This window comes from Rhinoderma darwinii, chromosome 12 (assembly GCF_050947455.1).
Source record: "Rhinoderma darwinii isolate aRhiDar2 chromosome 12, aRhiDar2.hap1, whole genome shotgun sequence".
NCBI classification, from domain to species: Eukaryota; Metazoa; Chordata; class Amphibia; order Anura; family Rhinodermatidae; genus Rhinoderma; species Rhinoderma darwinii.
In genome coordinates, this window is record NC_134698.1 from 18713629 (window position 1) to 18739631 (window position 26003).

Below are 26003 nucleotides of genomic sequence, written 5' to 3' on the forward strand. Positions count from 1 at the left end.
AAAAAGTGTGTAATAAAGTTTAGTAGTGAAAAGAACTACAAATATTAAAAAGTTCAAAAAAAAACACCTTTTCCCATTTTTCTCCTAAAGAAAAAAAAGTAAACAAAATTGGTATCGCTACGTCCGTAAAAGTCTGAAATATCACAATATAGTGTTATTCAATGCACACGGTCAACACCATAAAAAAAAAAAAAAATTTAAAAAAAGCCAAAATTGCTGTTTTTGGTCAACTTCGCTCTAAAAAAAATAAAAACCGATCAAAAAGTTTGACGTACCAAAAAAATTTTACCGATTAAAACTATAGCTCGTCCCACTAAAAATAAGCCCTCATAACGCTCACTCAGTGAAAAAAAAATAAGTTATGGCTCTCAGAACGTGGCGACAAAACAATTGTTTTTTTTTTTTTATCAATGAAAGTAGTTAAAATATATAAAAAACACTTTTTGGCATCACCGTAATCGTATTGAGCCACAGAATAAAGACAAGTTGTCATTTTTACGGCACGGTGGAAAACGTAAAAACTAAACCCATAAAACAATTGAGGAATTGCTGTTTTTTCAAACTTCAGTCCGCAAAGATTTTTTTTTCAGTTTCCCAGTACATTATATGGAACTATAAATGGTAACAATAGAAACTACAACTCCTCCCACAAAAAACAAGCCCTCACACCGCTCTATTGACGGAAAAATTATTATTTTTTTATGGCTTTTGGAATGCGGGGAGTGAAAAATCAAAAATTTTAGATAAGGTCAAAATGTCAGATCGCAGGTCAGGAATGGTTGTCACGGTCTCCACACAGGAATCGGGGGGGGGGTGCAGGTGCCTTCACGTAACACTTAGTAGATCTACCTTAATATCCCCCTGCCTATTCAGTCATTACAGTTCCTGATTCACATTCTGATTATTGGAAATCGCATAAGAAAATGATCCCCTTCTTTCCATAACCCACCACTGGACAAACCTTCTCTCTTTTTGCGAATCTTTGCCGTGTAAATTTCTGCCCGGATCTCCTCGAAACTGAACTCCTCCACACCAGCATAGATTTTGCTTTTGCAGTACATGACCATTTCTTCTTTGCCTTGCGTATTGCTCTGCAGACGTTGTAGGGGATCCTCTTCTTTACCGGGCTTGAGCGCACTCAGGACACTGCTGACTGAAGGATTGATTTTGCAAGGAGTTCTAAAAATAAAAAGCAACGTAAAAACTTTTCAGTGCTTTACCTGGTAAAACAGGATTTTCAAATTGAGGAATATATATATTTTTTCTTTCTACTTTTGTATTTATTTATTATAAATATTTTTTTCCGTTAACTGTTTGCTGACACAGGACGAGAATTCTGAGTGGCGCGTACTTGGCGCATTAGGACAAGTATTCTCGTCCTGTGTGACAGTCCGTGTCCGCGCGCCACGATAAGCGGGGCAATGGCTGTAATACACAGCCGCCGCCGTACCACTCGAATGGCGGAGAGAAGAGAAACCTCTTCTCTCCTGTTAACCCCTTGAATGCTGCGATCAAAGCGGATCGCAGCATTCAAAGCAATGGTGAGGAGGGAGTCTCCCCTTTGATCACGTCACAGGAAAACCCTGTGACGCGATCGATGGCTATACCTGGTAAGGGCAGACAGCCCAGGGTCCATTGAAGGACCCCAGGGCTGTCTGACCATATTTTCTTTTAAGGCATACTGAGGTATGCCCTAACAACTGCCTGTGTACAATCAGTATACAGGCATGTGGATATATGCTAGGGCTGGGCGATATTGGCAAAAAACAATTGAAATATTTTTTTTTTTGAACACTTTGGGCGATTTTCGATTTGAATCTCGATTTTTCATATTTATTTTCTGTTTATTTAACAGTAATACGAAGAGATAATTTAATACATTTTCTTTATATAAATAACATATATTGCTATAATTATTGCACGTAACTTCACAACTTTTAACCTCTGCAAATACTTTATTTTATCAAAAACACAACTGGAAAAATGTATATCTAATTGATTGTAACTTCTGTGTTCCCCGGCATCCCCCTCTGCCTGTCACCACCTCAGCCTGTCTCCGACATTGCCGGATTCACACGACCGTGAAAAACGTGTCCGTGTGTTCGCGGCCAGATCATGGTACACCTGAACAAGACTCCTGGCATCAGTCATTTAGGCTAGAATCGCACGACAATGAAAAAAAAGTGGCCATTAAAAACTGACCAATGGTCAGTTTCTCATGTCAATTTTGCATCAGTGTCTCCAAATTCTCATCCATTTCCAGTCCGTCTTTCATGGCCATTATAAAAATAAATAAATGTTAATTTGTCAGGGTAGATAGTGCCCCAGTGCTCACATATAGTAACAGTGCTACAGTGCCCACATAGTGCCATCCCATCAATATATTGCACCACAGTGCCCAGGCAAAAGAGTGCCACACCCGCTTGCATATAGCACCCTCAGCCCCCTTGTAGATAGCAGCATCCCCCCCCCCCCCCGACGCTTTGGCTGGGGATTCAGCTCCTAGTGGCACGATCTATAAAGGGGGGGGGGGTGGTGCTACATACAGTGGGGCGTTATCTACAGGGTGGTGTGGCTATATACGAGGAGTCCCTGCTTCCCCACGGAGCTGCTGTTCCGTACTGTATCATTTTGTTCAGTACAGTACAGCAGTTCCAAGGGGAAGCAGAGACAGAACGGGACGGACCGGGAAGGGACGAGGTGAAGCTTCCTCCCGCAGTTAGGCGCGACGGTGCCACTAAACAATGGATTCTACAATTCGGTTAAAAAACAGAATCGTGAGAGCCTTTGAAGGCAAATGAATTTGATCAATCGCCCAGCCCTAGCATATAGACATCATAGAGGTTTGTCACTCACTTAGGACCCCCTCTTCGAGGAAGGACTGAGAATCACTCTGCAAGAGTAGGTCCCTTTTTTGACTCGAGGATCAGTCACCTCTCCTGACAGGTCTGTTTTAGTAAATTATTTTATTCCTTATGGAATAATTCTGGGGCATACTTCTTCCTCTGTTATTATGCCTACAAATTTAAGAAGGTCAACTGGGTCTTACTAGTTGGGGGGGGGGGGGGGGGTGTCCCTAGACAGACTGACAATGTGCTGAAAGAATGAGACCATGTCAGGACACACCGTATTGACAAGGGGAATGGTAACACCCAGTTATCAATTTATTCATACATTTCTGGGAGGAATAAAAGAGGAATGGCAAAACGCTCAGTCCTAAGAAAAGATGCTCCAGAATAGCTGTTTTAAGGGGACTTTAAAGAGACTGTCACCAGATTATAAATGCCCTATCTCCTACATAATGTGATCGGCGCTGTAATGTAGAGAAGTGTTTTTTATTTTGAAAAATGATACTTTTTTTAGCAAGTTATGAGCAATTTTAGATTTATGCTAATTAGTTTCTTAATGACCAACTGGGTGTGTCTTTTACTTTTGACCAAGTGGGCGTTGTACAGAGGAGTGTATGACGCTGACCAATCAGTGGCCAATCAGCGTCATACACTTCTCATTGTTCCAGCCCAGCTTCTTTCACTGCACAATCACACTAACAATGGGCTGGAACAATGAGAAGTGTATGACGCTGATTGGTCACTGATTGGTCAGCCTCATACACTCCTCTGTACAACGCCCACTTGGTCAAAAGTAAAAAACACGCCCAGTTGGTCATTAAGAAACTAATTAGCATAAATCTAAATTTGCTCATAACTTGTTAAAAAATTATCATTTTTCAAAATAAAAAACACTTCTCTACATTACAGCACCGATCAGATTATGTAGGAGATAGGGCAGTTATAATCTGGTGACAGTCTCTTGTTAAAAAATTTGTTTTTCAAAATAAAAACCGACGCTGTAAAGTAGATAACAGCAGTGATCAGATTATGTAGGAGGTAGGGCACTTATAATCTGGTGACAGCGCCTCTTTAAATATTTTCTAAAATAGACGTGTCAGGAAAGGTGACAGGACCTCTTTAAACTGTCCATGTCTGAAATAGATGGCCATTCATGTGTACGGCCTCCAAACAATACAACATTTCTGGCCGGAGGAGTCCCCTTCCTGGCAAAATCAGCTGTTTGCCAGGGGTGCTGGGAGCCCCGTCTCCTAGCAGTAAGTTGATAACAACAGCAGCTTTAATATGTAAATTGTTGTGTATATATATAACCCCTTTAAAAGGATTCTTACACGGTTTGCTGCTCGACTATTTCATCCACGTAAGGAGTAAAGTTGGGAATGCTCTGAGAAGACTCGCTGCTAGAGGATGGATTGCTTCGCGATGGCTGAAAAGGGGGGGGGGGAGGGGGACAGTAAAATAAAGAATGAATAAAAGAAGTTCATATTTCTAATTAACCAGAACATGGATGTGATGCTATTTGGAGAAGGGAAATCTCTTTTGCTCCTAATCAAAGTTCTTGGCTTTTAGAGCTGAACAGGGTTTAATCCTGCAATACTGTCAGTAGTTTATGGTCCTTTTTGTAGGTTGTAATTTAAATACAGGAGCGAGAAGGCCTTACAATGTTCTCTCTAAATGACTGCCCGTCAGCGCAAGTTAAATCCCAACTTCTATGTAAAATAAAGAACAAAAGACAAACTTAATACAATAACGCTGGGTTCACACGACCTATTTTCAGGCGTAATGGAGGCGTTTTTACGCCTCGAATTATGCCTGAAAAGACGGCTCCAATACGTCGGCAAACATCTGCCTATTCATTTCAATGGGTTTGCCGATGCACTGTGCAGACGAGCTGTCATTTTACGCGTCGCTGTCAAAAGACGACGAGTAAAATTACAGCCTTGTCAAAAGAAGTGCAAGACAGTTCTTGGGATGTTTTTGGAGCAGTTTTCTCAGACTATCGAAAACAGCTCCAGAAACGGCTGCGAAAAACGGAGCTGTTTTCAAGGGAAAACAGCACCTGATTTTCAGACGTTTTTGGCTCAGCGTGTGAACATACCCTAACGGTTTCTACCCCAATAACCCTTCAAAATCCATGTGCGAGACGGCTTACGATTGACAATACAATGCAGAAATATCCTCCCCGGTTACGATCCAGAGGAAAATTCTATAATCAAATAGCTGCATAATAGGAAATCTAAACCACAAGAACAGAGGCTTTAAGGGAACCGGTCACATGGACCATGGAGTCCCATCTGCGAGAAGCACAGTATAGAGCAGGGGGGGGGGGCTTAGAAGATTGAGGAATAGTTTGTGCAAAAAGATTCAGGGTAACATGTACTTTATTCATTGACTTGTGGGCTTAAAGAGTCCAGTGGGTGGTCTCAACCATTCATTGGCAATCTTCCCTGTAGGAGTGTTAACGCAGAAACAGCTGCCAATCATTGAGTAGGACCGCCTACTGGACTCAAACCTAGAGTTACCAGGAATTTATATAAGTCAATTACAGGTTTTCCTCTATATTTTTGCACATAAGATCAAGGATCTCATGCTCTATAACATGCTGCCTGCGGATCGGTTTAGCAACACAACGGACTCCTTCTGTGCTTTTTTCTTCTCTTCTGGGTTCAAGGGACAAAATTTTGGATAAATTTAGGTCATTTTCAAAACTTTTGGCTTGGACTACAACCATTGGCGAGTTTCAGCATTCCCATGTTATTGCTCCAGAGGCCCCAGGAGAAAAAGTGGTCACCACTAATAAATGATCTTCACTTCCAGTTTACTGTTGGCAGTAGCATTCTCATGAAAAGCAGGGGTTGCCCAAAACCAACAAACTTACCCTCCCAGAGTTCCAGGGTCGTGCTTTCTGTTCATTTTCTTTTGCTCGAGCCGGTGGTAGCGCTGCCCAGGGCTGAAAAGTCACAGACCGCTCGTCTCCCAACTCTGGAACACTCAAATTCTCGCCAAATACAGCAAAATGAGAGCGGCTTGGAATCTGCTGCGGAGCAGCACTCAGAGCACTTAACCCCTGACTACGAGCTAGAAAAAAAAAAAAAATTAAAACATAAATGTACCTTCACCCATCTGTGCACAACTTAATAGGAAGTGGGCAGAATACTAAATGCACCTACGTTTAACTGCATCTCCCACTCGGTTTATTGGGGCTTTCACTTTATTCTTTCCTTTGACCTTTAAATCAACCAGTGAGGAGCGCTGTGGTTCGGCGACTTCAGAATCCTCTGTGTCCGCCCCCTCACCGATCCCTTGTAATACTTGGCGAGACACTCGTGCTTGAAATTCTCTACAAAAGAGCATTAAAAGGACGCTACAGCATGGGTAGAATTATATTTGAGGAAGCAGTAGGACAGACTGACCATGTGGAAGAGAACACCATCACCTATATGGTATAAACAGCTATGTAATAACTGTGCTAAATATTAATCTAACGTATTACTTTTCAGAAAGCCGGAAGTCAGGCTCAATGCATTCTTACGGCAGCCAGAATAAGAACACAGAAGTCAGGATCAATTAGATATACATTTTTCCAATTGTATTTCTGATAAAGTATTTGCAGAGGTTAGAAGTTGTGAAGTTACGTACAATTATTACAGAAATATATGTTAAAGTTATTTATATAAAGAAAATTATTTTTAAAATTCTCTTTGGATTACTGTTAAATAAACAGAAAAAAAAAATAATAGGAGAGATTCAAATTGAAAAAAAATCACCCATAGGTGTTGAAAAAGAAATCTAGATTTTATATTTTGTCAATATCGCCCAGCCCTAGACTGAAGTGATCCCATCCAAAAATGACAAACCCAAAACGTGCGTATTGAGACACTTGAGGTACAGGATGGCCCCAACGAAAACAGTGCTTTTTTTTTTTTTTTTTTTAGGAAAAAAAGTTTGGAATAGAAACCCCAGAACCTTCGTCTCGATGGAACTGGAATGATGACCCCTTGAAGAAGCAGAGTCAATTGCCCAAAAAAAGGCGGTCGCCCTGGAGGGGGACTGCGGAGCTTCCAGCTGAAAGAAGCTCTGGAGGGAGGCTGACAAATTCTATTTTGTAGCCTGAGGATACCACCTCCTTAACCCAGGGGTTCGAAATGTGAGAGCAAAACGTCCTTGACACACAGAAACCTGCCCCCAACCGAGGTGAATCAAATGGGGGCACACCTTCAGGGGGAAGTGGCCTTACTAGCTCCAGCCAATGGAGGTGGAGGTCAGGAATGCCAGAAGGGGCGAGCCTTGAAAGAAGGTTTGGCTTCTGATCCTGGCGAGGTTGTTTCAGAGGATGTGGCGTTGGAGAACCCACGAAGGGACCAAAGGACCAAAAGTGCGGCCCCGCCTTTTTGGCCAACATATTGCCTATTTTGAGGAAAATTGGTGCTCTTGCCACCCACGACCTCAGAGATTATCTCATCCAATCTAGCTCCAAAGTGACGGCAACACGCAAAGTGGAGCAATTGGTAGCCGAATCAGCAGACCAGGCTTTAAGCCAGTTAATGCCGCGGATAGCGACAGAAGAAGCTGAAGCCTGAGCCACATGGTCAACCTCACAGATATGCTTTGACGCATTGAAGATAAGGTTAGATAAATCTATGAATTTCTCCGGAGGACCCAAGTGAAGGCCATGACGGAGTATTTGCGCCCATTCAGTGAAAGGACTGCTAACCCGGACAAATGCGAAAATTGGGCAAAAGGCATTGCCAGAGGCCTCAAAAACGTTTTTTAACAAAAGAGTCCAAACGGCAATCCAAAGATTCTTCGAAGGAAGTGGAATCCGCCATAGGCAAAGTGGTGGCCTAGGCTAAACGAGAAAATAGAGGATCCACCGCCGGAGTCCTGGCCCATGTGGAAGAATTATCTTCTTGTAAAGGGGTAGAAAACATCCAAACCGCTAAAGTGGGGCTGGGCGATTTTGCCAAAACAAAATCTAGATATTTTTTTTTCCATTTGAAGCTCGATTTACTTATTTTTATCCTTTTATTTAACAGGAATGCCAAGAGATAATTTAATAATTTATTTTCTTTATATTAATAACTTAACATACATTGCTATAATTGTACGTAACAACGTTTAACCTCTGCAAATACTTGTTTTTTTTATCAGAAATAGAATTGGAAAGATGTATATCTAATAGATTATAACTTGTGTTCCCCTCCCTGCCCGTCACCACCTCAGCCGATCTCAGACATTGCAGACGAGAGAAGTGTAAATTGCAGCAGTGCCAGGCAGATAGCGCAGAGTGGGCACTCTGGGGTGAGATTACATTATAGTGTCTGAAGTCTGAGCAGGACCCTGTGCAGTACCGGCCCACGATGGGGTTGTAAAATTACATTAAGCCGGATTTCCCAGCCCGACCACAGTACATGTGAACCGGACTCCTGGCATCAGTCATTTAGATTGCAGTCACACAACAGTGAAAAAAAAATGGCCACTAAAAACCGATCAACTGTCAGTTTTAATGTCTATTTTGCATCAGTGTCTCCAAATGGATTTCCTTTGTCAGGGTTTTTTTTTTGTCCCAATCCCCTGAAAACACACCACAGTGCCCTTGTAGATAGTGCCTCAATGTCCCTGTAGATCGTGCCACAGGGCCACCCCCCATATAGTGCCACACAACCTAGCAGATAGCACCCCAACCCCCCTTTCTAGGTCCGCAACCCCTCCATTCTTCTTGTAGATATTGCCACTGTAGCTGCCACTAGTAGCTGAATCGCCGGCCAGAAGTTGCCGAGGATCCAGCTGCTAGTGGGAGCTATGGTGGCAATATCCGCAGGGGGGTGGTTGAGTATTGCGACATGCAAGGGGGGTGGCGGTGCGCTCTACAGCGGGGTGGTGTCGGTGCAATCTACAGCAGGGTGGTGGCCGTATCTACAGGGTGGTGTGGCTATATACTAGGAGTCTGTTGTTCCGTACTGTATAATTTTGTTCACTAGAGAACAGGAGGTTCCGTGGGGAAGCGGAGACAGAACGAGGCGGAGCTTGCTCCTGAAGCATGGCACCACTAAAGATTTGATTCAACGATTCTGTTAAAAAAACAGACTTGTCAGAGGCCTTGAGGGCGAATTAATTTGATTAATCGCCCAGCCCTACGCTAAAGTGAGAAAACTTCTTGTCTGGGTGCTTCCATTCCTTAACCCGTTAGTGACCGGCCCATAGTCCTTTTACGTCGGTCACTAACGGGCCTTAATCCGATGCCATAGACTTTTTACGTTGCGGCATCGGAATAAGTAAACAGAGCAGGGAGCTGTCAAATCTCCCTGCTCTCAGCTGCCAGACGTAGCTGAGGGCTGGGGGCGTCCCTGCTCTGCCGTGTGAGATCGATATTAGTATCGATCCTTACACGTTTAACCCCCTCAGATGCGATGCACAATAGAGTGCACCGCATCAGAGTGGTTTTGGAGAGAGGGAGGGAGCTCCCTCTCACCCCACCGACACCCGGCGATAAGATCGCCGAGTGTTAGTGTCTCCGATGGCAGCCGGGGGCCTAATAAAGGCCCCCAGGTCTGCCTGTGGTGAATGCCTGCTAGATCATGCCGCAGGCATGACCTAGCTGATGCCTGTCCGTTTTAAACTGACAGGGAGTAATACACTGCAATACAGAAGTATTGCAGTGTATTATAAATGCGATCGCAGAATCGCATATTATAGTCCCCTAGTGGGACTAGTAAAAAAGTAAAAAAAAAGTTTAATAAAGTTAATTAAAAAAAAAAATGTGAAAAAAAAATGAACACAGCTTTTCCCCTTACAAAATGCTTTACTATTAAAAAAACAAAATAAAAGTTAAAAAGTTACACATATTTGGTATCGCCGCGTCCGTAACGACCCGACTATAAATCTATTACATTATTTAACCCACACGGTGAACCCCGTAAAAAAATTAATAAAAAAAACTATGAAAAAATTGCTGTTTTCTGTGAATCCCGACTTTAAAAAAATTTGATAAAAAGTGATCAAAAAGTCCAAAATGGTACCAATAAAAACTACAAGTCTTCCCGCAAAGAAAAAGCCCTAATACAACTGCATCGGCGAAAAAATAAAAACGTTACGGCTCTTCAAATATGGAGACACAAAAACAAATAATTTTGAAAAAAAAGCGTTTTTACTGTGTAAAAGTAGTAAAACATACAAAAACTATACAAATTTGGTATCGTTGCAATCGTAACAACCCACTGAATAAAGTTAGTGTTACTTATATCAAACGGTAAACGGCGTAGATTTAAGACGCGAAAAAGAGTGGCGAAATTTCAGGTTTTTTTCTATTTCCCCCCAAATAAAAGTTAATCAATAAATAATATGTCCCCCAAAATGGTGCTATTAAAAAATACAACTTGTCCCGCAAAAAACAAGACCTTATACAGCTATGTCGACGCAAAAATAAAAAAGGTTAGAGATCTTGGAATGCGACGATGGAAAAACGTAAAAAATGGCTTGGTCATTAAGGTTTAAAATAGGCTGGTCATTAAGGGGTTAAAGGGGTTGTCTCAAGTTTAAAAGTTATCCCCTAACCACAGAATAGGTGATATCATGCGGATCGGTGGGGGTCCGAGCAGTCGGACCCGGATTAATCAGCATGATATCACCTATTCTGTGGTTAGGGGATAAAGGGCTTGTCTCAAGATTAAGTACAATACTGTCCAGTTTAGAATAGGCCGGAATATCAGCCTGGGTACGTTGAGAATAAAGAACGGTAACAGTCAGTGAAAGGTGCAGAATTAATGACATGAAAGGTGTCAAGGACAGCTCTAATAAGAACCTCCACCAAGGTACTTAACCATCCAGAAAAGGGAATTGGCCCACTCCGGATCAACGCCCATTATACCAGGGGTGAGCAATACTGGGAGTGGCAGGGGTGCAGAGGTCGCATGGAGTATGGCTAGGAGGCGGCATGCATCACATAAGTAGACTGACCGCAAGGAAATTTGGTGTTGCACTTGGAGCAGGCATAATACACCGTAAGGTGGTCTGGTGTGAGGGTTCCCCATTAGGGTCAAACATGACAGTAGAGAGGGTTACTAGACTTCACACTGAAAAACAGAGAAGAAACCAAAAATACCACTGAAACTGCGCAGCAATAGGTACTCCTATACTGGGAGCAATGGCTACCTTACCTAGCTCCGCTAGGATATCGCATGTTGCTACAGGAAGTTAGCTCAGGGATTGCAGGCTGGGGGAACCTGTAGGAAAGTAGAAAAGAAACCAAGGGCCTAAAGTGTCTGATGTCCGTCCTGGGGAAAGAAAGCAGCAGCTCTGATCAGGAGGTCCTGCGTCCCCATCAGCATCCGTCCAAATTAAGGAGAGCAGAAAGTACTATTTAGCTCTGCACAAGTCATGTGAGGGGGCAGGCCAATCAGAAGAGAGGATGGATTCCCCATGAGGGAAAAATAACCACGCTGGAGCACTGTTGAGGGCAGTGTGAAGTGGGAGGTTTTTTTGCTGATAAAGTGAAGCATAGGCTGCTATTAAAGAATAACGCAGAGGCTCCTGTGTAGGCCTAGAGTATAGCGGTTTTAGTTGATGTGCCATTTATGGGTTGTCTGCCATCTCGGTTCCTTCTTCCCCTCCAATATGGTTCCCACAATGCAGACTACATTTCCCATGATGCTTCTGGCTTTGCAGAGGGGGTGGAGACTCCTCACACTGCCCTCTATCTGCTCAGAGTCCTATCTATGTGATCAAGCGATCGATCAGTGACAAAGAACTTCGTTCCTCACGTTGCCGAGTTTCAGTGTATGCCTATGTAGCTCAGCCTGTCTCTTCTGCCTCCTGCTAGTGATAAGATTTCTCCAGTCCTTACTAACAGGAGACAGTGAGGAGCAGCATCTCATAGAAATACACTGGACTCTGCACACAGCATTCACAGATAGTATAGTCAGGGGGGGGTTTATAACTCTGTAGGTAATCATCGTATGGACTTGCCTATTTTATCACTGCACTCCTAGTGCCTTAGTTAGGTGGAAATGATCTCTTCAACAGCACTACATGCATGGAAGGACAGAAAAAGGAGGGGGAAGACTGATGGAGAGAGGGTCTCAGAGCTGCCAGAAGGGTTTTGATGATGTAATCCTGTAGTTTACAGGAAGTTAGCCACACATGGTCTATTTTAGAGGTCAGACTGAGATTACAGGACAGCAAGCACCCATAATGAAAGGGTTCAAAATAGGGATGCGCGACACATCGAAACTTCGATACGGTTTCGATACCGTGCACCCTCAAATGGTTTGATACCGTTATTTCACGTATTTCGATACTAAGCTGTGCGGCCGCACAGCTTAGCATTGTAACACATGAACGTATGAGAGCGGGACTGCGGCTGTATAATACAGCCATTGCCCGCTCCTGAGTTCTGACAAGTGCGCGCCGTCAGCATGATGGGAAGCGGCCAGCGCCGCACTAATGAGCGGCAGCACTGAAGACCGAACATGGCGGACGTACTGCAAGACACCCCCATGTTCTGTCTTCAGTGCCTGCCACTCAGTGTAGCGACGGCTGAATCACCTCATGCTCACAGCACGCGCACACTTGTTGTCAGGAACAGGGTAATGACTGTATTACACAGCCGCAGCCCTGCTCTAACGGCGGAGATGAGAGAAACTTCTCATCTCCGCCGTTAGTCTCCTGAATGCTTCGTTCAAAGCCGACCACAGCATTCAAGGGAAAAATAAGGGGGGGATGCCCCTTGGTTCGCATCAAAGGGAATCCCTGTGACGCGATTGAGGGACATACCATATACGGGCAGACAGCCCAAGGTCCATTGAAGGACCCCAGGGCTGTCTGACCATATTTCCGGTATTTAGGTATGTCCTAACAACTGTATGTGTACTATCCGTATATAGGTATATGCCAGTACATTAAAGTTTAAAAATAAAAAAGTAAAAACAAAAAGTAATGTTAAACAAAAAAAAAACACACATTTTTTTACAACAAACATTAAAATAAGTCTCAATACATAAAATATACACATTCGGTATTGGCACGACCGTAATAACCTGAACAACATTTTTGTGTCATTTATGATGTGTACGTTGTAAAAAAAAAATAAAAAAAAAATAAAAAAGTCTTCAATGCACCGAATGTGAAGCACGAGGTGTGATGATGAATTTAACCTCCATGTGCCTCACATTAATAGTAATTAACCCCATCATGTACCTCACACATTAACCCATTATGACTGAGAAACATGATGGGGTTAATTACTATTAATGTGAGGCACATTCAAAAGTCATCGCACCTCGTGCCCCACATCACAAAATGGAAGAGCTTTTTTTTTTTGTTTTATTACTGTTGGCAAAGTATCGTTTTGGCATAGAAAATCGCAATACTACACAAAGTATCGGTATCAAAGTTCAAATTCTGGTATCGTGACATCCCTAGTTCAAAATACATGGATGAAACGGAGCTGGAGAGAAACAAATGACACGGCTAAAATATTACTCACGAGTTAGCATTATATGGGAATAGAAAAAAGGATGTCACAGACCCGTCTCGGAGAAGGAGTAGTAATACTCTGCGGTTTTTTAACCAATTGATGATCTATGTATGGCCGGTTGGCATAAGACCATACAGCACCCTTTATAAATGATGACGAAGAGTTCGCCGGTGCAAAGTAAATGTGTGGCTACAGGAGGGAGGAACACAATGATATTGAAGGACTAGAGCTGCTCGGTCTTAGTAGGACCAGGTAAGCTCTAACATATGAGCAGAGATGTAGAAAAGAAAAAAAAAACGATATCATTCCGGTACTGAAGTGGTCAATGTATGTAACATCCACATGTTCTGATGGACTCGAGCCTAGATTTGAGATTTCTTACTTGTGATGTGTCTCAAGCTTCTCCAGAGGTTCAGCTCCGCATTGCACGCCCTCCTGGAATATGGAATCGGCTTTCTTGTATAGGCCTCTGGCTTCATACTCTTCTGCCCAGGTGATATAGAGCAGTGCGTGTAGAATACCAATACCTTGGCTGTGTAAATAGCTGTACAAGTCTACAGGCTCCGTACAAAAACGTGCCTAAGATTAAAAAAAAAAAAAAAAAAAGTATATATATTTTATATTTCATGAGAAGGATGTAAAATCATTAGGTTTATGTTTACAGTACAATTACTACACCCATCATCTCAGGTTTAGAAGTATAAATGTAATTTTACAGCCCGATGTCCGACAAAAGTTTTAACATTAAAGGGGTTATCGGACTTCAATAAACAAAAAAAAATAAATAAATACTCACAGGTTCCTCACGAGTAGTTTTCTGTGAAGGTTTCTGCAAATAAATGGTAATTCCCACTGGGCCATTGTTTACATTCCCTGTTACTCTGAATTAGGCGGTCCCTCAGTTTACCATGATTCCCCATCATCTGCTATTCCCTCCCCCGTCAGAGTTTTCACCGACCCCTGCCGTTTTGTAAATATCCCTTCCTCTGCTGGCTTTTCATCTGAACACGAACTTTATTTGCCTGCATCCTAAAGGCCACTCCTCCTGTGACTTCTTGTGGACGATGCGTCACATGACCTGTGACATTCGCATAAGGGAGCGTTCCTGAAAGCCACAAGAGAAAGGACATATCGTTCTAGGGGCGGATAGAAGAGGAAGTGTCACGTTAACAGTGACTTTTCGTTTTCTCGGTGCTAGGGATGCTGGAAAACAGTCACAAAATGGGAGTACAAAACGCCACTGATCTGGGCCCAAGGGAGTGGGGAAGCGCATTACAAAACATGAAACCAGCGCATCTTTCAGACAGGACATATATTAGTAAGTGGCGTAGAATGGATATACTTTTAGAAGACCGGATAACCCCTTTAAGAACAGTCAGGATTGAATGCAGAACAGAACGTCAGTGGTCCAAAAACACTTGCCTAGAAAGAGTATATAAAATAAGTGGCCTATTATGTATTATTTTACGCTCCAAATCCTTCAAAAGCAAAATCTATGATGATCCAATAGTCAAGAATATTTGATAAGCTTAGGCCTAGTTCACATCTCGTTACTAAACTAAGTTCAGTGTAAGTCGGGAAGACTGCCTAGATAAAAGTCTCCATAGGGCTCGATTATCCCGAGCGAGTCCAAAATAGTTTTAGAGTTTATTGGCCTCCGTTGAGCTGGTATCTTTTTTTAAGGCATTGAATAGAGTAGTAGACTACGCTATATCATTCCGAGGTATGCTGCAAAAAAAATAATATTTTTTTTAAATATGGGAACAACGAGAAGAGCATCGTGTAGGGTTTATCTCTGGGATTTCGGTCCTGGGGAAGCTACGGACGTCACTGTTCATATATGAAGAGTTGGAGAACCTTTCATCTGTCCATACACGTGCAGCTTGCAATGGCCAGGGCTGCACAAACCCTGGGGCTCTTTACATTTTGTTCCTATCCTCCTCCGTTATTTAGATATTGGTGCCATTATATTTGGCACCCGATATTTAAAATAACCCCCTGAACCGTCAATGGGGCGTGTAATTGGCAAAGGGGCTTGTAACATCACTGTGACACCGTCCAATCAGATACAGACAGTGCCACAGCAAGAGCTGGAGTGAGGAGTGTGCGAGCGCACGCGCGCAGCTCCGAGGTATACGCACTCGCTCACGGGGGACAAGACCAATCTCTCTCGCGAGAGATCAGTCTTGTTGTTCTTGTCTGACGAGAGCTTTAAGAGTGAGTGTGAGAAGTGTGTGCACACGCACGCACGCACGCACACACACACACGCACGCACCTCTCTCTGGCTCTTGCTGTGGCACTGTCCGTAGCGGAATGGACAGTTTTACTGCAATGTTACACGCCCCCAGCCAATTGCACGCCCCATTAACAGTTCAGGGGGTTATTTAAATATCGGGTGCCAAATATAATGGCACCGATATCTAAATAACGGAGGAGGATAGGAAAAAAATTTAAAGTGCCCCAGGGTTTGTGCAGCCCTGCCAATTACATGCTGCACATGTATGGGCAGGTGAAAGGTTCTCTTTAAAGAGGCTCTGTCACCAGATTTTGCAACCCCTATCTCATATTGCAGATCGGCGCTGCAATGCAGATTACAGTAACGTTTTTATTTTTAAAAAACGAGCATTTTTGGCCAAGTTATGACCATTTTTGTATTTATGTAAATGAGGCTTGCAAAAGTCCAAGTGGGCGTGTTTAAAAGTAAAAGTCCAACTGGGCGTGTATTATGTGCGTACATCGGGGCGTGTTTACTACTTTTACTAGCTGGGCGTTCTGATGAGAAGTATCATCCACTTCTCTTCACAACGCCCAGCTTCTGGCAGATCACGCTGTGACGTCACTCACAGGTCCTGCATCGTGTCGGACGAGCGAGGACACATCGGCACCAGAGGCTACAGTTGATTCTGCAGCAGCATCAGCGTTTGCAGGTAAGTAGCTACATCGACTTACCTGCAAACGTCGATGCTGCTGCAGAATCAACTGAAGCCTCTGGTGCCGATGTGTCCTCGCTCGTCCGACACGATGCAGGACCTGTGAGTGACGTCACAGCGTGATCTCTCGAGAACACGGCTGTGTCTGCACTGCCAGAAGCTGGGTGTTCTGAAGAGAAGTGGATGATACTTCTCATCAGAACGCCCAGCTAGTAAAAGTAGTAAACACGCCCCGATGTACGCACATAATACACGCCCACTTGGACTTTTACTTTAAACACGCCCACTTGGACTTTTGCAAGCCTCATTTGCATAAATACAAAAATGGTCATAACTTGGCCAAAAATGCTCGTTTTTTAAAAATAAAAACGTTACTGTAATCTACATTGCAGCGCCGATCTGCTGCAATAGCAGATAGGGGTTGCAAAATCTGGTGACAGAGCCTCTTTAAGTCAGGAGCTTACCCAGGGCTAGAGTACTTATTTGGGCGTCGTCACTTGCACAAAACCGCTCTGTGCAGTGGCTCTCTGCTCTGGCTCCTAGTGGAGGGGCCTGACCGGTAGTCCCATCTCAATGACATCCATATGCCCGAATAAAGACAGAATTCCTATCATCTAATTTTTCATGTAGGCTTTCAATTAACCCCTTAATGACCAGCCTATTTTGGACCTTAATGACCAAGCTATTTTTTACGTTTTTCAATCGTCGAATTCCAAGAGCTATAACCTTTTTACTTTTGCGTCGACATAGCTGTATAAGGTCTTGTTTTTTGCGGGACAAGTTGTATTTTTTAATAGCACCATTTTGAGGTACATTTTATTTATTGATTAACTTTTATTAACTTTTTTGGGGGGGGGGGGGGGGGGAAATAGAAAAAAATCTGACATTTCGCCACTCTTTTTTGCGTCCTAAATCTACGCCGTTTACCGTGTGGTATAAATAACACAATAACTTTATTCAGCGGGTTGTTACGATTGCAACGATACCAAATTTGTATTGTTTTTGTATCTTTTACAACTTTTACACAGTAAAAACACTTTTTTTTCTAAATTATTTGTTTTTATGTCTCCATATTTGAAGAGCCGTAACGTTTTTATTTTTTCGCCGATGCCGTTGTATGAGGGCTTTTTTTTTGCCGGACGACTTGTAGTTTTTATTGGTACCATTTTGGAGTAGATGCGACTTTTTGATCACTTTTTAATCACATTTTATTAAAGTCAGGATTCACAGAAAACAGCAATTTTTCTGACGTTTTTTATTTTATTTTTTACAGCGTTCACCGTGCGGGTTAAATAATGTAATAGATTTATAGTCGGGGTCGTTACGGACGCGGCGATACCAAATCTGTGTAACTTTTTTACTTTATTTTGGTTTTTTAATAGTAAAGCATTTTGTAAGGGGAAAAAGTGGGTTTTTCATTTTTTTTATTAACTTTATTAAACTTTTTTTTTTACTTTTTTACTAGTCCCACTAGGGGACTATAATATGCGATTCTGCGATCGCTATTATAATACACTGCAATACTTCTGTATTGCAGTGTATTATGCCTGTCCGTTTAAAACGGACAGGCATCTGCTAGGTCATGCCTCCGGCATGATCTAGCAGGCATTCGCTCCAGGCAGACCTGGGGGCCTTTATTAGGCCCCCGGCTGCCATTGGAGACACAGACATTCGGCGATCGTATCGCCGGGTGTCGGTGGGAGAGAGGGAGCTCCCTCCCTCTCTCCAAAACCACTCAGATGCGGTGCTCGCTATTGAGCACCGCATCTGAGGGGTTAAACTGGTGAGATCGATACTAATATCGATCTCACCCAGCAGAGCAGGGACGCTCCCAGCCCTCAGCTGCCTCTGGCAGCTGAGAGCAGAGAGATTTGACAGCTCCCTGCTCTGTTTACTTATTCCGATGCCACGACGTAAAAAGTCTATGGCATCGGAATAAGGCCCGTTAGTGACCGACGTAGAAACACGATGGGCCGGTCACTAACGGGTTAAAGGCTTTGGACACCTTTGCAATGAAATTTATTTTATAATTGATTTGCTTCCTAGATGCAAAATTAAACAACTTTCAAAAGAGTCCATTAAAAAGCCTACCATTTTGCTGCTGTAGAGTCTGTTTAACTCCTTTACATAGCTGGTTGTCCTGCTGCTTATTCATGTATTTTATTCATTTGTATAGCGCCAACTTATTCTACAGTGTTGTATATAGTAATCACTCACATCGGTCCCGGTCCTCATTGGAGCTTACAATCTACATTCCAAATAAGCCTAATGATTTTGAAGTGTGGGAGGAAACGGGAGTGCCTGGAGGAAACCCACGCAAACACGGGAAGAACATACAAACTCCATGCAGATGTTGTCCTTGGCCGGATTCAAACCTATAAACCCAGCGCTGTAAGGCAAAAGTTATTCCGGACGGGTGCTGACACCTGCTTTCTTTGCTCTACACCCTCACTTTTCTTAGTGTTAGATATAACAGTAGGGAGGAGGAGGAGAAGAAGGTTGTACATGGCAGATCAGAGTGTAGAGAGTGAGGAAAGTATCCAGGAAGGGCAGATCACACAGGCTGTCCGTATAGGGTGAAAATAAAGAGCACACATGGCAGTCTGCAGGGAGTGAAGCACACAGGCTGTATATCAGTATATAAAGACCCCTCGGCAGAGTCTGCTGGGGAAGGTAGGGGGAAAATCAACCTCCTCAGCATCAGTGCTGGTCAGCACAAGGGAGAAGAGATCCCTCATGAGCTGTAGAAAGAGAAAGCAGTACAGAAATGAACCTGTGCTGATACATGAGATAGTGAATGCTGCAGCATCCTGGAATCAGACCTCAACATCCAGCATGTAATCCTGGGAGGGACATGCACACATGAGAAGGTGAATATCAGGAGGTGTGAAAGTGAATGAAGGATTGAGGATTACAGCTTGAAACTTTTGCTCCTTTTTATTTTTTATTTTTAACTCCGGGTAAACACTAACCTTTAAAAACATATATATATTTTTTTTTACGTAAAAGGTGTCCATATTCTTTAAGATCAGGCTATGTTCACACGTTAGGAATTCGTGAAAATGCATCTGTTTTCGGTTTTGTTTTTCTGGGGAGGGGGGGGGGGGGTGTCTTTTATAGAAAGAAGAAAAACTGATATGCTTAAAAAGGGATAGAAATTGATGGGCATCCGTGTTAATTCACTGTAATTTAATCAAATTGTACATATGCCGCTAAATGGATTACATGGCGTCAACATAGCCTTACAAAGAAAATTAGAAATTATTTTGCTGAACTTACAAACTTGAGGCAAATATTGAGATAGCGCAGATCTCCATAATACTTCTGCTCTTGGTGGAATATCCTGACCGCTCTCTCTAGCAGTGGAGACAAGTTGCTCTCTTTACCTCCCTGGGGATATGCTTGCTCTGCCCATTTTATATACCTACAACATAGAATAAGTTCAAGTATGAGAACAGTTTTTAACAATCCGAAAGCTAGCACAGGGATTGCACAGGATCATAAAAACATGGCCGCTTTCTTCCAAAAAACAATGCTACAGCCGCCCACAGGTTGTGTGTGGTACTGCAGCTCAGTGCCATGTTAAGCAGCCATGATTTCCTTATCCTGTACAACCACTTTAAAATGAACACCTCTATGAATAAAATAAAAGAACATATGAATAAACAATTATAGAGTTATACTAGTGGGCACAATGACATCCACTAAACAGCACCCAAAGTGCCAAGAAGAGGGACTGAAAAGAACGAACTTCCTGGTTATGTGATCACATGATCCCTCTTAGCCAGTCAGCAGTTAAAGAAAAGGATCATATGATGGAGTCTGAGAAATCCTGCTCCCATGGGTTTAGGGTAATGGTTTCCACTTTCTTGTCATAAAACAGATTCATAAAACCTTTACCAGGTCACTCATCTATATCGCTATGTGCTGCCAAATAAACACACTATAACGTTTTGCAGTGTCCTAAAAATGTCCTAAAAATGAATATACATGACCTCCAGCCGGGACGTGATGTGTATTCAGAATCCTGACATTTCGCTAATACAATCCCGACACTACAGCACTGCAAGCGAAATCTCGAGAGATTACGCTGTAAACTGTCATTTCAAACGAGATTACGCTTGCTGTGCTGTAGTGTCGGGATTGTGTTAGCGAAGTGTCAGGATTCTGAATACACATGACGTCCTGGCTGGAGGTAATGTATGTTCATTGTCAGGACACTGCAGTAACGTTATAGTGTGTTTATGTGGCTGCACATAGTGATCTAACTATATCGCTAGTGCTGTGTAAATGAATGGAGAGAAGTGTATGACGCTGATTGGTCACTGATTGATCAGCGTCATACACTTCTCTCCACAACACCCACTTGGTCAAAAAGAAAAACACGCCCAGTTGTCCATTAGGAAACTCATTAGCATAAAGCTAATATAGGTCATAACTCCGTCAAAAATGATCATTTTTCTAAATTAAAAAAACCACGGCTGTAATCTACATTACAGCGCCGATCACATCATGTACAATATAGGCCACTTATAATCTGGTGACAGAGCCTCTTTAAATATCATTACTGTTATAGAAGAGTCCATAGACAATTGACATACCGGTCCCAAACATCCAAAGGATCATCTCCAGTGTAAAAACGAAGTTCCAATTCAAAGGCCCTTAAAAAAACAAACAAAAAAAAAAAAACATTATGACTCCATGTTTTGGCAATACAAACATTGGTTACACATCTCAGCTTTTTTAGGCGCTTATTTCATGTCACTATAGATCCTTCATCCACTGATCCCCCTATATAATCATATACTACAAAGACGTGGAGGATCTCGTAAGACGGCTTCAGAAGGAAACTAAAAAAGGTCACAAATGCAAACCAGAAAATATAATTTTGTCGCTAAATTTTTAAACGGAGGAGCCCATGGCACCTAAGCACATGGCCGAGGAACACGCTGGTGAATAGGCACTTACAGCTCCCGCACATGTTGCATAAATGCTGCAGGAGTTGACCTGCGGCGCAGATTCTCAATTTGCAGCATTTCAACTTATCTTGCGTAAAACGCTGCAGCCTCTCGGTACGGAGATTCTACAGGAGCTCTAAGGCCCCATGCATACGACCGTAAAAAACCTCAGTTTTAAAGGACCGCAATTGCGGTCCGCAAAAACGGAGCCATTCACTTTCATTGAACACTGACACCTTTCCATAGCACTACGGAAGGGTGTCCGTGCCGTGGAAATGTTCCGGGAATTATGGAACATGTTCGTTCTTTTGCATTTTGCGGGCCGTGCTCCCATACTTTGTATGGGAGCACGGCCCGAAAATGCGGCTGTCAGTCGGCGGCCGGCCGTGCCCGCAATCGCGGCCCGTGATTAAGGGCCCAAGGTGGAGGTTTCCAACTGGTGACACTATAGCCGTTGTTGGACTATAAGGCTTTACATGTCCTGATGACTGACTCAGAGCACGTGGGTAAGTCACATGCAGACTTGAGCCATGTTCACACTAGTATCATGGCTTACATTTTATGTGAACGATGATGGAAATGATGAATCCGTTTTGCAAAGGATCCGGATAGATCCAATTAACTCACGATGGGTCCATCAGATTTTACGGTTTACTATGCTATCCAGGTTGTCACGGAGCACCGGAAAATAAATTATTGAAGTGTGAACATAGCCTAACTCCAAGAACACACACATTTATTGCGAGTGGAGAAGTAACTGGAGGAACGGTTTGTAACATGCTGATACAATATACAGGTGTATACACGGTAATAACTCCTCCTTTGACTCTCCTGATGTAGTAGTTATTGTCTGTTTAGTGAATTACTCACTGTTTCCTTTGCAGGATGGCATTATGGTTGGCATGGACTTGCTGTGAGAGAACCTCCTGCAGAGTGGACATATCCCTACCATGGCGAAGAGGTTGAACATTCTCCTTACTGAGTTCCCACTCATCTCCGTCCTGTGCCATACTCTGCTGTACAAACGGATACAAAATATTGTAAAGATAACAGGTATATCAGCAATGACCAATATCTTCCCTATGATACATCTGCATCGGAGGCATCATTCAGGGCCTCGGACGCAGATTCCGTTAAATTTGACAGGGAAAACGGTGCAGCATGCTGAGCTATATTCTCCTATCAAAAAAAAGACACCTTGGCGGAACTCACTGTAAGTCAATGGGGTCTGTCAGGCATGTTGGTATTTGCGGTGTGACGGATCCTGAACGCTTTAAAAACCGAAACACCAACGCAGATGTTTACAAAGACTAAAGCGGAGAAGCTCGCTGTGAAATACTGGGGATGAGCATGTATTACATGATGGCCCATAGGTTTTACTGGGCACTGAGTAACACTAAGTTTCTTCAGCGTTTGTCCCAGCGTGAGCAAAATTTTAGTATCCCCATGGTCACGTGACCAAAATTTTGTTCAAGTCACGAACATGAAAACTTCACTCCTGCGGCTGTACCTATTGCTTTCATTTGTACATATAGCTGAATAAGTATACAGTGAACATGAAGATTGAAGGAGAAGGTTCTGCGGGGGAAAAAGAGAGAGAGGGGGGAAAAAGAGAGAGAGGGGGGAAAAAGAGAGAGAGGGGGGAAAAAGAGAGAGAGGGGGGAAAAAGAGAGAGGGGGGAGAAAGAGAGAGGGGGGAGAAAGAGAGAGGGGGGAGAAAGAGAGAGGGAGGAGAAAGAGAGAGGGAGGAGAAAGAGAGAGGGAGGAGAAAGAGAGAGGGAGGAGAAAGAGAGAGGGAGGAGAAAGAGAGAGGGAGGAGAAAGAGAGGGGGGAGAAAGAGAGGGGGGAGAAAGAGAGGGGGGAGAAAGAGAGGGGGGAGAAAGAGAGGGGGGAGAAAGAGAGGGGGGAGAAAGAGAGGGGGGAGAAAGAGAGCGAGAGAAAGAGAGCGAGAGAAAGAGAGCGAGAGAAAGAGAGCGAGAGAAAGAGAGCGAGAGAAAGAGAGCGAGAGAAAGAGAGCGAGAGAAAGAGAGCGAGAGAAAGAGAGCGAGAGAAAGAGAGCGAGAGAAAGAGAGCGAGAGAAAGAGAGCGCGAAAAAGAGAGCGCGAAAAAGAGAGCGCGAAAAAGAGAGCGCGAAAAAGAGAGCGCGAAAAAGAGAGCGCGAAAAAGAGAGAGAGAGAGTGCCTGTCCGCTACGGGAGAGAGGTAAGGTGTCAGCTCATTGGTCCAGTGTCCATGTGCAGAATACCAAGGAACTGATATCCAATGAAGTGAAATGAATTCATCTCTGTAGACGGCTGTGCATGAAATGGCCCCGCACGTAGCAATTGTTTGTCAGTCGTGATTTTGTTTGTGGAGTTTGTTTTGCAACAAATTTATCTAACGTCACCTGATATTTGTTACACTTGTTGCATTTAAAACTGGAGAATAGTGATTTGGGTTTTATTCTATGGTTTAGGCCAAGTTCACACTTGCGTTGTATAATCCATTGCTCTGATCCGTTTTTAGATCAGAATAAGGATAAAAACAGATCAGTTAAAAATCTCATTGAAATCAAAATAACGGATGCAAACATATTAATCCAATTGTATCCATTTTACACGGACACCAGTGATAAAGAACCATCCGTTACACATCCGTTTTTTTGAACGGAGAAAAAAGTCCTGCACTTTTATTTCCGTCAAGCAAACAGATGACTTAGGCCCCATGCACACAAACGTAAAAACACCCGTAATTATGGGCCCATGGACTTCTGTTGGCCACGGGTACCTTCCCGTTTGCTTACAGGAAGGTGCACGGGTCGTTGAAAAAAAATAGAACATGTCCTATTTCAGGCCGTAATTACGGCACGGACAGTCCATAGAAGTCTATGGGGCTCCGGTAATTACGGGTGTCTACGGGAGCGTTGCTAGGCGACGTCAGGGGATAGTCACTTTCCAGGGTGCTGAACGATCAGTGCTGGATAGAGAGAAGGGTCTGCACTGATCGGCAGTAACTCTTTCAGCACCCTGGACAGTGTCTACCGCTGGGCAGTGAGTACCACGCGCGGCGCTCATAATATAGATGTCTAATGTTAACTTCAAAGACCCGTAACAAAAAAAAGAGTTAATACTTACCCACAACTCCCTGCTCCTCCCTCCAGTCTGGCCTCCTAGGATAACGTTTCAGCCCATGTGACCGCTGCAGCCAATCACAGGCTGCAGTGGTCACATGGACTGCCGCGGTCACATGGACTGCCGCGTCATCCAGGGAGGTGGGACTGGATATCAAAAGAGGGACGCGTCACCAAGACAACAGCCGCGGTACGTATGAACTTCTTTTACTTTCTATCGCTGCATTCCAGCACTGATCATCAGCCTCTTCTCTCAGTGCTGATAGAGAGAAGGGGCTGCCGATTAGTGCAATATCTGTATTTTTGTGTACCTCTGCCCGCCCGTTGCTAGGCAACGGCTCCGTCACACACGGACGGCACACAGATACCTGCGAAAACTCTACCCGAAAGGGCTGCCCCTTCTCTCTATCCAGCACTGATAGAGAGAAGGGGCTGCCGATTAGTGCAGTACTATAGCAGAGAAAACGAGTCCGTAAATACGGGTGGAAAACGGGTGACAAAAGACCAGTCTTTACACCAGTATTTACGGATGGGAAAAAATACATTCATGTGCATGGGGGACCTAACATAATGGACATAGCGAATTTCAATGGTGTTTTTACTGATTCATGCTTATCCTGATCTAAAAACGCATCAGAGTAAGAGATTATACAATGCAAGTGTGAATTTAGCCTAAATGTTGTAGATTAGAAAAAATGTGTTACAGCCAAAGCTGTGCCCATGACCCCGCGCCTCCGCGAATAAAATAAGCCTTTTCTTAAAAACGCACATGTGCCCATCGCAGAGATAAGGATATACACACATATATACCACACACGGTGTATACCCTCCACAACGCCCCTCCCCAAAGTCACTGTCTCCCAAGATCAGCCCATTGGTAGAGAATTGAAAGACAATTCTACATTATATACGCTCCGTTGTATAAGTACTGATAACGCCTACTCACATATTGCTTATAAACCCTCCCCCCAGGTTACAATGCACATAATCTATGACATGGAAGGCAAACTGTGGCAGCGCCGCTACGAGGTCCAGCGGGGGGCGGCGCACACCACGAGCTGCCCTCCATCACTAGCGACATCTTCCACCGGCACATCACGTCACTCACCGCCCGTGCAGTTATTTCCGCAGCTCAAGGAGTCTACGCCGCTACACAAACCAGATTTGAAATAAAGCAACTGTTCTCTGATTGGTCTACTACGAGACCTGTCACGTGACGCGCCTGCCCACCGCTGCTGTCTTCTCGACTACCTCGAGATGATTTGCTAAAACATACCACGTGATTGTAAAGGAAGCACAAAAGCATCTTGGGAGATGTAGTCTTTCGTTTAGCTGTTCGGCGGCGCGCGCTGTTCCATGGAGTTCCCTGGAGAGGAATGATTATGTCAGTTTTCCTGTAGGATGAAATAATTCCTTCATATTTGACACTTTTATGCATGGGCCCGACCTTTAGTAATGGAAGCAGCCAAATGTTTTAGCTAATTTGGTGGTGCATTTTAGGTACACTGAGCATGTGACTACAGCCAACGCTGGAAAACGACTTCCAAGACCGTGTGGCCTAAATAATACGGCGCGGCCCCATGCACACGTCCGTATTTTTCATCCGTAATTACGGACCCATTCATTTCAATGGCCTATGGACACCTTTCCATGTTTTTACGGATGGGTGTCCGTGCCGTAGAAA

At 43.6% G+C, this 26003-nt stretch overlaps 1 protein-coding gene across 3 annotated transcripts in view; it reads right to left on the reverse strand.

The window, feature by feature from the left end:
• BUB1B (BUB1 mitotic checkpoint serine/threonine kinase B) overlaps nucleotides 1-25519 on the reverse strand; it is a 28955-nt gene extending 3436 nt beyond the window's left edge. The window contains exons 1-9 of one of the 3 annotated variants that reach the window (XM_075843366.1): nucleotides 25428-25519; nucleotides 22083-22228; nucleotides 20856-20915; nucleotides 19534-19678; nucleotides 13706-13902; nucleotides 6020-6189; nucleotides 5728-5927; nucleotides 4181-4275; nucleotides 962-1179 (exon numbers count right to left, since the gene is read on the reverse strand). In XM_075843366.1, the coding sequence (XP_075699481.1) occupies nucleotides 962-1179; nucleotides 4181-4275; nucleotides 5728-5927; nucleotides 6020-6189; nucleotides 13706-13902; nucleotides 19534-19678; nucleotides 20856-20915; nucleotides 22083-22222 (1225 nt within the window). In that variant the 5' untranslated portion in view covers nucleotides 22223-22228; nucleotides 25428-25519. Of the gene's footprint in view, nucleotides 1-961; nucleotides 1180-4180; nucleotides 4276-5727; nucleotides 5928-6019; nucleotides 6190-13705; nucleotides 13903-19533; nucleotides 19679-20855; nucleotides 20916-22082; nucleotides 22229-25265; nucleotides 25354-25427 lie in introns of those variants that run through there. The other 2 variants (XM_075843369.1, XM_075843368.1) reach the window with 2 other exon arrangements.
• Nucleotides 25520-26003: the final 484 nt, after the last annotated feature.